General features: G+C 42.2%; 1 protein-coding gene across 1 annotated transcript in view; it reads left to right on the top strand.

The window, feature by feature from the left end:
* PAPOLG (poly(A) polymerase gamma) overlaps positions 1–9,444 on the top strand; it is a 30,692-nt gene extending 21,248 nt beyond the window's left edge. Inside the window, exons 14-21 of the mRNA XM_042479651.1 lie at positions 1,000–1,109; positions 1,681–1,802; positions 1,895–2,061; positions 2,483–2,592; positions 2,745–2,950; positions 5,947–6,000; positions 6,812–6,935; positions 7,610–9,444. Coding sequence (XP_042335585.1) covers positions 1,000–1,109; positions 1,681–1,802; positions 1,895–2,061; positions 2,483–2,592; positions 2,745–2,950; positions 5,947–6,000; positions 6,812–6,910 — 868 coding nt within the window. The 3' untranslated portion in view covers positions 6,911–6,935; positions 7,610–9,444. The remainder of the gene's footprint in view (positions 1–999; positions 1,110–1,680; positions 1,803–1,894; positions 2,062–2,482; positions 2,593–2,744; positions 2,951–5,946; positions 6,001–6,811; positions 6,936–7,609) is intronic.
* Positions 9,445–13,157: the final 3,713 nt, after the last annotated feature.

Here is a 13,157-nt window from a genome sequence, read left to right as displayed (position 1 = left end):
CATTCCCAATGTACCCGATGAAATTTAGGGGGGCTGCCAAAAAACATGTAAGCTGGGACGATCAGTACTGGGTGTTTTCAGAGTTTAAAAAAAGATTTGCGTTATCGGCAGTGAGAATAACTGATGCAAATAGACCTAGGATTAAACTCTGCATGCCCTGCTCCATCTTGCCCTTCCAGTAAACGGAGATGGGGACTGGCGAGCATGTGTGACCAACAGAACATGGAGACATGCGCAGAGATGCAGTTCCATTTTTTTAAAAAAAATAATGTGAACAACAAACCCAGAATGTGTGAGACATAATAATAATAATAATAATAATAATAATAATAATAATAGATTTATTTCTAGCCCGCCCAATCATGAAGAATCCGGGTGGGTTACAACAATAAAATACAACAAATTACAATAGAGTTAAAAAAATCAAACCCTAGACCTACCACCATTGTTGTACTAAAAATGACGTCTGACAGACCACTGGATGGTGGGTTCACTTTCTGAGAGAATTGTCAGATGGGGGAAATTGCACATAATCCCTATTTTGGGATGACAAAGGCTGCATCTGCACTGCAGATATAATTCAAGTCGACACCATGGCTCTATGCTGGGGAATTCTGTGAACTGTAATTTGTTGTGGCACCAGAGTTCTCTGATGGAGAAGGCTAAATATCTCCCAAAACTACCATTTCCAGCATTCCACAGCATTGACTATCAGCACTGAGCCCTGATAGTTAAAGTGGAGTCAACCTGGATTATTTCTGCAGTGTGGATGCAGCCACAGAAACACAGGAACAGCAGTGTCCCTGATTTCCCTTTCATTGTGTATCTCTGCTCTTTTCTAATAGCCAGTGTTCTTATCTACTGAGAGGAAAATAATACTGTGCATAAATAATGTTGAAACAAGCCTAGGCATTAAGCTGAATCCCTTTCTTATAACTCTGTTAACATCAACTAACCAGCGCTTTTAATTGATATGTTCTCTTGGGATTCTCCCTTCAGGATGCACTATATGTCTTTGTGGTTTCTGGGAATAATTTTCAAGAAAGCAGAGAATGCAGAGAGTGTAAACATTGATTTAACCTATGATATCCAGTCATTCACAGATACAGGTAACACCTTCCCTTCTTGAAATTCTTGTTTTGAAAGAGCTTGGGTAACTTGGGTTGCTGCATTATTGTTGTTGCTGTGTGCCTTTAGATCATTTCTAACTTATGGTGACCCTAAGAAGAACCTAATATGGGGCTTTCCTGACCAGATTTGTTCAGTGGGGGGGTTGTCTTTGAAAGAGTGTGACCTACCTTGTGGGTTTCCGTGGGTAAGCAGGGATTCAAAGTCTGGTCTCCACTGTCATAGTTTAAGGCTCAAACCACTATGCCACACTGGCTTCCCAATCCCATAATGCTTAACAATGAGCTATGCAAGTTAAAATTGAAGGGAGTCCCCACACTTAACTGCCACAGAACAAACAAAAGTTAATGTTGCTGTCCACCAGCCTTCTTCAACTTGGGGGCCTCCAGATAGGAAAAATTACCAGTCGCCATCAACCCCAGCTAGCATGGCCACTGCTAGGTAGGGATGAGGGATGTTGTAGTTCAGCACATCTGAAGGCCACCAGGTTAGGGAAGATTACAACTTTGCTTGAGTTACATCATAGTCCTTCTTTTTGGTTTCCAATCTCAGTTTACAGACAAGCCAATAATATCAGCATGTTGAAAGAAGGCATGAAAATTGAAGCTACTCATGTGAAGAAGAAACAGCTCCACTATTACTTGCCTGCTGAACTTTTACAGAAGAGGAAAAAGGTAGTGTCCAGATTCGGTCCTCCCTATATTTAAAAGAGTGGTTAAAACATTTTGTTAGCATATCTGGAGTTAAGCTAAATTTTTCTCAGCAGAGTGTTCCAGATGTTGACCGCCACACTGGGCTTGTGTTGAAAAGGACATCTTTAGACATTGGATGCTTGGATACTTCTAGAAACACTGACGATGCAGCTCAGTGCAAAGCTGTTCCTTCATTCAGTGACATAGCAAAATCTGGCAGTCATTCTTTTGCGAGAGAAAGGTAGGCATTCCTCAATGTGCGTTTTTCTGACCTCAAAGAACCACAACAAGCCTTTGGCCCTATACTTTGGTGACATCATGAGGAGACATGACTCACTAGAACAGATGATAATGCTTGGAAAGATAGAGTCCAGGAGAAAGAGAGGAAGACCACACACCAGATGCATAATTCAGCCAAATGGGACAAGGCCCTAAATCTGCAGGAAGATAGGGCATCTTGGAGATGCTTCATGCACAGGTTAGCCAGAGGTTGAAATTGACCTAGGAGTAACAGGCCTAACAGGGTGACCTTATTATAATAGGACATATTTTCATCTCTATTCCAGTATAAAGACATGTTTCAATTATTCTGTGAGGCTTCTCTCATTCAAGCACAGTATAATTCCTAGGAAATGTTTCTCACCCAGTGATGCTTTTCATAGGTCAGCCACCTTCCAGAAAACCACCACTTTCGCAAGCAGAGCAAAGCCATGGAACATCATTGCATCTTCTGTGCCTGGTGACAGGCTGTCCATTCCAAACACCAGTTCACGTATGTATAACATTTGCAGCTGAGTGTGCGGTCTCTTCCAACTCTATGATTCTATAAAGTCTCTCTTGCACATTTGCAATTGAAATGTAAAGCCCTCTTAATTTTTTTTCTTTTTCTTTTTTCTCCAAAATTGAATTCCACTGTTGGAGCAGATGCAGCACCACTTCCAAGGGACCAGAGCATTTCTGTGGGAATTGAGCAGAGTGCAACTCCTGCAATTATTGAACCCATTTGTGCTGATTCCATGGAGTGGCTGGATGAAACAACTTCTGCAAGCATTAAAAATAATTCCACACAGAAAAGAGTTCATTCACCTTCGGCAGGAGAGTGTCTGAAAAGGCTGAAAGATATAGAAAAGGTAAGGGTCTTTCAGTATCAAAAGGCTAACAATACTTGACAGAGATGAGGAAAATGCTTTGTTTGGACTACATCTCCCAGCTGTAGTAGCTGGGGGCTGTGCTGACTGGGGGATTCTGAGAGTTGTGGTCCAAGAAAGTATTAGTTCCAAGCTCTGGTAAGTGAACCCTGAAATAAAGGTTGGTAGTAGTGGTCTGAGTGCTGGACTATGACTCTGCAGACCAAGGTTTGCTTCCCAGCTTGGCTATGAAACCTGCTGGGTGACCTTGGGAGCAAGTTACATGCTCTCAGCCTCAGGGGAAGGCAATGGCAAACTGCCTCTGAACAAATCTTGCCAAGAAAACCCCATGATAGGTTCGCCTTAGGCTTGCCAAGAACAACAACAGAGTCATGAAAGTATTACATGTAGTCAATGTCAGATTGCATACTCAGACTGAGTTCTTGTGAAGAAACGCTAGTTCCAGAGGCTTCTGTAGCCATGACTCTGCAGCAGGTGAAATGAACACCCATTTTATCTAGGTATACATCAGTATGAATCAGTGTCCAGTTTAAACGTATGTCTATCTGTTCCTGTGGAGAAGCCTCCAGTAGGTAATCTATTGCTTATCCCTTAAGAAATGCCTCATCTGTCTAGTAATTCTCAGGCTGAAGGAAAGGAGAAGATCAAATGCCAAAATGTCAGCTTGAGGGTTGTTGTGTGGTTACAGGGGATAAATTCATAATAAGGCAGGGATGAGCTGGTGAAGACTGATACTAAAAAGTGAGGAAGACACAAAGGCCGGTTACATACCGGCAGTTTAGTGCGTGTTCGCCACGCACTAGGGTTACGAAAGGGCGGTGCTTCCTCACCGCCATAACCCTAGTGCGTGGCGAACACGCACTAAACGGCGGCGGCCCTTCCGCACGGCCGCCGCCGTGAGTACGTCATGGCCGCACGAGAACGGGGCGGCGCGGCCATGACGTACTAGCTCCGCGCCAGGGCACTTAGTGCGCCCTGGACACGGAGCAGGAAGGAGCTCCATTTCGGAGCTCCTTCCGGGTTTAGTCCGCTGGGCGCAGCCGCTGAAGGCTGCGCCCAGTGGACAAACAAGAAGGGGCCAAGCGGCCCCTTCTCTCCCCCCCGCCGCGGGGTGTCCTGGGGCTTGAAGCCCCAGGGACACCCCTTTTTTGGGCTGCGGGAAGCGGCCTTTTGCCGCTTCCCCGCAGCCCGAAAAGCGGCGGATCGGGGCCTCAGCGGCTGCCCGGTGGGTATCCATCTGAAGCCCCGATACTCCGGGGAAAGGGGCGGGGCCAGACCGCCCCAAATTGGCGGTCTGTATCCTGCCAAAGTATTTCTGACAGGTAGCCATCCAGCCTCTGTTAAAAATCTCCAAAGAAGGAGACTCCACCACACTCCAAGGGAGTGTGTTCCACTATCTAACAGCTCTTAGTGTCAGGAGGTTTTTCTTAATGTTGAGGTGGAATCTCTTTTCCTGTAGTTTGAATCCACTTCTCCAGGTCCTAATCTCTGGAGCTGCAGAAAACAAGCTTGCTCCATCCTCAATGTTACATCCCTGCAACTATTTTAACAGGGCTATTATATCACTGCTTAATCTTCTCTTCTCTCAGCTAAACATACCCAGCTCCCTATGTCTCTCCTCATAGGGCATGATTTCCAGACCCTTCAGCATTTTGGTCACCCTCTTCTGGACATGCTCCAGCTTCTGAATATCCTTTTTAAATTGGGGTGTCGAAAAAGGATGTTGAGAAGCTGAAGTGTGTCCAGAGGAGAGCAACCAACATGGTGAAAAGTCTGGAAGCCATGCCCTATGAGGGGCTGAGTATGTTTTGCCTGATTTTATTATAAGTTAGGAAGGTCATTTAGGCTGCTAGGTTAATTTCTCTCCGTTCTATAAAAGAAATGAAAGAAAAACAAGAGAAGAGGTAGAAGAATCTCATAAGAACATCTGATTACATCACAGAAGGATCAGGATGGACAAGAGGGAAAGGCATTTTGGATCTCTCAAGCGAACTAACTCTTATTATGACTGTCCTCTGAAGCATTCTTGACTCTTCAGTGCTAAACAGTGTTGCACTCCAAACAGCTAAAAGAGTATATTTGGTGAACCTCTCCCTCCCCCCACCAAATAAGTGCAGTTAGACTGCTAGTATATAGAGCTGTAAATCCTTGACTATTCCACCACTGCATACAAGGATGAATAATTTCCATAGTTTTCTCCCCACTGTGAGAGAAAATGAATTACTTCTGTACAGTATTCTCCTAGCATGTGGACATCCCAAAGTGTTCTAAGGGGAGGGGGTAATATTGTGCAGAAATACATGTGGTTTTTATGTGTTGGTAAGCTATTGACTATTTATTGCACTGAAATATCCTGCTGAACATCTTGAGATATTTGAATGCCAGGAGCAAATGGCATAAATGTCTCTCTGTTCTCTTACTTTTCCTGACAGTGTTTCCTAACTATCCAGAAACAAATAGTAGATCATTTTCTTTCCTTACCTAACATTACATCAGGGTATACTATAAAGGCACCAGATCCTGTCTCATATTGGAAACTAGGGCTAGCCCTAATTAGTGTTTGGATGGGGAACTGCCAGCCAATACCAGGAGCTGTAGGCTATATTTCAGAGGAAGGTACTGGCAAAACCATCTCTGAGTATTTCTTGCCTAAGAAAATCCTTTCAGATTCAAGTGGTCACCATATGTCAACAGCAGCCTGAAGTCATACACACACACACATAGGATTGTGTTGCTAGACAGTGGAATGTGGAATGAGGGGTGCTGTGGTTTTTTGTGGCAGCATTTCCCAGTCTGGAACTCTGCAGATGTGTTGGACTATAACTCCCTCTTTCCCCAGCCTGCATGACATTGTAATCCAGTAAATCTGATGAGCAGGGAAGGCTGCTTTATGTAAGTTCATACATTTCTGGCAGGAATCCCCACTTCTTTGCTGCTGAATTGTTACTAGTATCTTGTATTATGTGTTCTTCTTTCAGGAAAGCCTTGGGAAAACTATGCCTGTTCAAACAACTGATACGATAAGGTCACAGGTACTAAATAATCCTTTACTTTAAAAAAAAAAAACACCTGGATACACTTACTAGTTCTTATTTCTTTCCTGGGTAATTAACATGACTTCTGCCTCTTTCAAGTGCCAGATTATTTATATACAGTGGAATGCAAATATGCGTATACATGTGCATATCCCATCTTTCAGCTCTCCTCCATTGGCTCTTTGAGTGAGTCACAGAAATCTGTTAGTACTGGAGTCAGTGCCAGAATTTAGGAGTTGTGTTGCAGAATAGCATATGACTCAGAAAAGACAATAATACTGTACAGGTTGAGTCTCTCTTACACATAAATCAGAAATACTCTAAAACAAAGGTGTCACTATCTCAGCCACCTATTCATGGACAGGCAGGGAAAATGTAGAGACTTCAAAAAGAGAAACCAGATATGGTCTCTGTCTGTTTATACAAATGCCTTCTTTTTTTTTCTTTCCCGTAAAAAAAAAGGAATGTAGCATATATTAGAGTAATCCATGATACTTGTCCTTTCTTCTTCTCTAGGCCTGGCATGCCCTCAGTCAACATGACCCCAACACTGGCGCATTTTAGCTTCCTTGGGTCATTGTGATCTGAGCTGTTAATAACATGATCTCTTGGAAGTCTCCCATTCTTAGGGTCACCATATGTAGGAGCTGACCTGACTGCATATAACAACACAGGAAGTCCAAAACAGTAGCTTTTTCTAGCTTTGGACTGCAGAATATTAGTTCACAGTTCTTCTGTTCTGCTCTAATTGTACCCAATCTCTTGCATACCTGGTTGCCGAAATCTGATTTCAGTTTTCATTTTGTAGCGGCTTCCTAGTAAAGAATTGCCAGATTCATCTTCTCCAGTTCCAGCAAGTAGTGTCCGTGTCGTGAAGAACTCCATCAGACTGACTCTTAACCGATAGCAATTCCTCTTCCGGAAAGATAATGGTAAACACTGTATTTTTATGTCTCAATAGTGCTATGTTTTGGTTTTTCTTCTGGGAACATACATTCATACCCTCTAATTATGATAAAGAAATATGGAATACAAGCTACTGTGTTCCACTGTTGAACAGTGTTCCACTGTTGTCAGTAAGTTCTTTCTAATATTGAGGTTGAACCTCTTTTCCTGTAGCTTGAATTCATTACTCCGTGTCCTAATCTCTGGAGCAGCAGAAAATCTTGCTCTATCCTCAGTGTGACATCCCTTCAAAGCACTTGAATTGCTGCACCACCCTGGCTCATGTCTTTCCATGTCCTTTCCATTTATAAGGATCTTTGGTAGCAAAGCTGGGAAAGAGCTTTGTCCAGCTGCTTGGCTGGCTGCTGCAAGCTAGTACAAGTTGAATATCCAGAATTCTGCAATCTGAAGAACTCTGAAATTCAAAACTTTTTGAGCTACAACGTAGGTAGCATAGTACATATATGTACTGTGTTTGCATGTCATTATGTCTCATTATGTGTATGCAAATACAGATATTTCAAAATCCAAAGCATTTTGGATAAGGGGTATTCAACCTGTATAAATACTGTATTGGTCTTGATGGATTATGGCTTGACACAATTCATTTCACCCATTTCTGTTTGAAGTGGCTTAATCTTCTGTAAATTTTACTCTGCAGGGGCTGCACAGACTTGACCTGCTATAAAACATTTCAAGTTGCCATTCCTAAAAATCATGGCCTGTGGGTATACTACTGTTTCCCTTGGACAATGGCTACCTGTATTTTCACTGTGCAGATGCATAGCTTTATTTTAAGACTTGGGTTTGAATTATTTTGCCTTGGGTGGGAAATTTTTGTTATGAAAAATCCAAAAAAAATATAGACTTGGGTTTGAATTTTCTTTTTGTCTTGGGTGGGAAAATTTGTTATGAAAAATGTAAAAAAAAAATGTCATATGCTTATAGATAGACTGATAGATACTTTCCCCAGAAGATGTAGTGTACAGACTACTTAGCCCTGGTGTAATTCCACCATGAGGTCAGTGGGATCACAACAGTGCAGGCTGTCTGAATTTCCCTCTTAAATATACTCTTAACACAGTTGTTATAATCAGGAAATTAACAAACAATCCTAGTGTTGGCTGTTCTGCTGAGCTGATCGATGTAGATGATTAGGTGATTCTTGTGAATTTGACTGGCATAATGGATCTTATGGCCAGCATTCTGTATGGCTATTAGTTTCACTTGTGGAACTGTGCCACATCTGGCTAATCAGTACTTCCCTTGGAGTTAACATGAGTTGCTGTACCACTCATCCCATGCCCATTCCATGGCTGGTGGAGTGTGAGGATGAGAGATCAGATAAGTGTCTGGCTATGCTTCCTTAGCCATTTGCAAAATGATTACTTAATTTCTGGAAGCTTCAGTGGATGATGTAATCATTTTGCATCTGGTTATGTCCCGATAGCCAGAAACTTCACCTAACTTGCCACCAGCTACAAGGAACAGTTGGGAGACAGGCTGCAGCAGATTAATAGTACGTTCTGGGTGGTGGTTATGGAGAAATACCAGCTTCTGCCATGACCAAAAACACCCAAAAACCTATGCAAGCATAGATCACCTTAACACCTGCACATGTTGCTAGCAAGATGCCAACCTATGTGTATTTGTGACCAGCACTACTTGTCCTTCAAAGGCCATGATCCCGTTACCAAATGTTGCACATATATAAATGCACTATGTAAAAATCCCATAAAAACTGCCTTCCATGGGGGCTCACAAAATAGAAGCCTATGACACAATTGAGCTATCGTTTAAGCACATTGAAACTCCAAAAATATTAATGAGAGGTAAGCTTCCTTCTCTTCACCTACCCACCCCTTTCAGATTTGAAATTAATGAGAGTTAAATGTGCTTAAATCTTTGCTGAATTGCACTCTGGGTTTCTTCAAAAAAATAAAATTAAAAACTCAGTATTAAATCTGACACAATAATGAAATGCCAAGGATGATAGATTCTGTGTCACCTGAAATCTGGAACTGTTAAAACAAGGATGGGAATCATGTGCTCCGCTGAAGTTGCTGGACTGTAACTCTCAGCATTCCTTACCTTCGGCTGGGGCTGCTGGGATTTGTAGTCCAACAATATCTGGAGGGCCGCATGTTTCCCACCTGCCTTTGTTGTATGGCCTTAACTCACAATCCAAATTACCTTTGTGTTAAACGCTGAAAAGATTTCAAAATAATTTCCCATAGCTTATCCCGAGGGCATAAAATCTCTTGGCCTACCTTGCTGGTCTCTTACTATTCTTGTGGAAACTGTGGTGAGGAGTGCTGAGGGGTTTTTTGGCAATCTGTTTTGAATAAGGTAATCAGAAGTAATGTTGCCCAATTTAAGATCATTCAGGCCTTTCAAAAACATACTCCCCCCCCCCAAAAAAAAACAAACCCAGTGATATCAAGAAAAAAATCCAGTTTATAAATCTTAAATTATGTCTTGTCTTGTGTTTTTGTATTTAAAATAGAGAATGTATATTCAGAATATTTTTGTATGTACTGTACAATCATCTTTTCAAAGAAAAGTTTAAAAAAAACCCTCTTGTCTGTCTCCTTTATTTATGCTATTAAAGAGGGCCCTTGTTATCCGCTGGGGTTTGGTTCCAAGACTCCCCGTGGGTAACAAAATCTGTGGATGCTCAAGTCCCATTCAATCCAATGGCATAACAAAATGGTGTCTCATATAAAATGGAAAATCAAGGCTTGCTATTTGGAATTTCTGCTTTTTCTGAATATTTTCAAGCCGTGGATGCTTGAATCCATGGATAAAAAAATCTGTGGATAAGGAGGGCTAACTGTATTACTATTATTATTATACCACCATCCATGTGGCACTTTGCAGTTACAGAGTAAAACATTTATAGCTACAGTGGACCCTCTACATTCGGTGGGGTTAAGGGCACAGGATCCCTGTGAAAGTGGAAAAACCTCAAATAAATAAAAAAAACTATTTGTTGTTGTTTTTACCTCAGAAAATACCTCTCTGGAATCTTTAGGTCCTTCAGGGCAATTCTGTGATCAAGATCTGCCAGAAGTTGACCATGAAATTGCATTGGAGAACCTACAAATGCCTAGAGAAGTGTTCTGACTAGGAATCTCTAGGTCTGCCAGCGTGACCTTTGGCAGACGTTGACAATAGAGTCATGCTGGAGGGCCAAGAGATTCCTAGAGGGAACATACTAATCAAATCTGCAAAAGTCAAAGCCACAAATGTGAAGGGCCAACTGCATTCCAATAATCTAGAATACTAAAATACAACAAATGTGTGCACACAGTGCAGATTAAAACAAAATAGTCAGTACAGATAATCAAGTATACCAAAGACATAAAGAATCAATCTGAAGTTTCAAAAGTATATTTATGCTATATTATGCTGCATTACCTATTAGGATTTGCTTTGCTTTTGTAGGTATTCTGTTGCATTAGAATAAACTATGCAGTTGGGTAATTTATAGAAAAGCTTCGGTCAGAAGTTGCAATCAAAGAGACTTTGCTAAAAGACAGCTTTTTATTTTGAAGGCTTCTGATGGGTATGGGACTTTATCACACCAACCTGCTGTCCCACCAAATTCACACTAGTTTAGGAACAGAAGCATTCCGATTTGGCATCATTTCTTGTCACACTTTCTCCCACAATAGCGCTTTGACAATCCGTGGTCAAGTACTGTAACCTGTTTTCCATACTGCCAAGCACCATCTTCTGGAAGGGGGGGTGAGAACGAATGATCATGGCAACCAAAATCTTCCCAAAGCCAACTACTGTGTGAATGTGCACACAGCAACCAGCTTTGGGAAGATCTTGGCTGCTATGATCGCTACTCTGCCCTCCTCTTGAAGCATGGGACTGCTGTGTGCAAAGGAGTCTTGTAACACTGTAGAAGAAGTAGCATCAGCTTCCTTGGACTGCATCTGAGGAAGTAGTCCAAGTCTACGAAAGCTTATGCTACAACTTCTTTGTCACAGTCTCAAAGGTGCTACAAGATCCCTTTGCATACATTAAGATCAGTAATTAACAAGTAAATACAAGCAAGCATGCAAGCAAAGTATGACACACCTCCAACCAGTTTCACTTGGCAAGCCACATGCTTGATCACCTTGCTCAAGAGTGGGAACCTGGGAGACTAGCTGATAATTATTTAGCCTGGAATGAGCTAATAAGGATTTTCACCATAGACTGTACAATAACTTCATAATACAACCAGTGTAGCATCCTATTGGCTTTCATCATTTCCACAATGAAGTAGGTTACTGATTTCATAAACCAGAAATGAGATAGATTAAGCACACACCTAGTAGGTAGCACTCCAAGAGGAATTTTGTCAATATCTGAAAGGTGCCCATGCCATCATGAATGTGACATCAAGGGAGCATGGAGTCAGCTACTATTCAGCTCTGTAGCTGTGGAATTTTTTTTGTTTAAACTAACCAGACAGTGTAGTAAAGTTATTAAATTATCACAGCGGTCTACAGTTATGTTTCTTCAATTCAACTTGAGGTTTAAGATGATTGGTGGACCCCCCAGTTTTTGAGAGCTCCACATTTTTTCCAGACATTTTTCTCCTCAATAAATTGCCATCCCTGGAAGACCCCAGAAGCAATGCTTTACCTTTAAGCACCACCCAAATTCTAAAAACACCCTGACCAAAATTTCAATTGGAAATCATTACCAGTCACAACTTCTGACAAATAATAATAATAAATAAATAATAAATAAATAATAAAATTTTAATTTATTTCCCACTTTTTGTTACCACAAACAAAGTGGCGTACAACTTTAAAAATACAATATATACAATTCCCCCCCCCCCCTTAAAAAGGATTAAAAAATTCTATCTATTAAAATTACAGGCGATAAAATCTAAAAACAATAATAAAATAATAAAATAACGGTGGGCAGAGTCTTCACTTATATATGTCTGTGGGGGAAGCGTTACATGGTCGGATTCTATTCTAGGAAGGCCTGCTGGAAGAGATCAGCCTTCACAGCTTTCTTGAAGCTCTCAAGGTTGGCAGTTTGACAGATCTCGTCCGGCAGCCATTCCATAAAGTGGGAGCGATCACGGAAAAAGTCCTCTGGGAGGTTGCCGTCAATCTAGTCTTTGTGGACTGCAACAAATTCCTCCCCGAGGATCTGAGGGTACGGAGCGGATTGTACGGAAGGAGGCGATCCCTTAAGTAGGTTGGGTCCAAGCCATGGAGAGCTTTAAAGGTAATGACCAACACCTTGTACTGTGCTCAGAAATGAATAGGCAGCCAGTGGAGTGATTTCAATATTAGTGTAATATGGTCACTCCTAATTGTTCCTGTAATCAATCTGGCTACCATATTCTGTACCAGTTGAAGTTTCCGGACTTGGCACAAGGGCAGCCCCATGTAGAGCTCATTGCAAAAATCAAGTCTTGAGGTTACCAGTGCATGTACTACAGTTTCGAGGTCACCCAGCTCCAAGAAAGGGCGCAGCTGAGGTATCAGCCGGAGCTGATAACAGGCACTCTTGGCCGTTGCATTCAGCTGATTTCTCATCTGAAGCGACGAGTCGAGAAGCACCCCTAAGCTGTGAACACAGTCCTTTGAGGGGAACATGAACCCCTCTAGGACTGGAGGTTGTGGCCCGATACCTGGTTTGGGGGCCCTACCGTACGTTTTGCCTGGATTCAGCTTGAGCTTGTTTTCCCTCATCTAGTCCATTACTGCTGCAAGACATCGATTGAGGGGAGAAATGCTATCTGTCGTCTTTGCTGATGACCGAGACATGGAGAAGTATATTTGGGTGTCATCAGCATACTGATTACACCCCGCTCCATGTCTATGGATGATTTCTCCCAGCAGCTTCATATAGATGTTGAATAACATTGGGGACAGGATGGCGCCCTGAGGGACACCACAATTAAGCTCTGTTTTTGAAGAGCAACTGTCCCCGAGCATCACCCTCTGGAATCTACCTGAGAGGAAGGAATGGAACCACTGCAAAGCAGTGCCTCCAATTCCTAGCTCTCTCACGAGTTCCAAGAGGATGTAGTGGTCTATTGTGTCAAATGCCGCTGAGAGGTCTAATAGCACCAGCAGGGTCACACTTCCTCTGTCAATACTTAGACGAAGGTCATCAGTTAAGGCGACCATGGCAGTCTCCACCCCATATCCTGTCCTGAAGCCAGTTTGAAATGGATCTAG

This window comes from Sceloporus undulatus, chromosome 1 (assembly GCF_019175285.1).
Source record: "Sceloporus undulatus isolate JIND9_A2432 ecotype Alabama chromosome 1, SceUnd_v1.1, whole genome shotgun sequence".
In the NCBI taxonomy this organism is placed as follows: domain Eukaryota; kingdom Metazoa; phylum Chordata; class Lepidosauria; order Squamata; family Phrynosomatidae; genus Sceloporus; species Sceloporus undulatus.
This window is presented reverse-complemented; position numbering and strand designations above follow the sequence as displayed.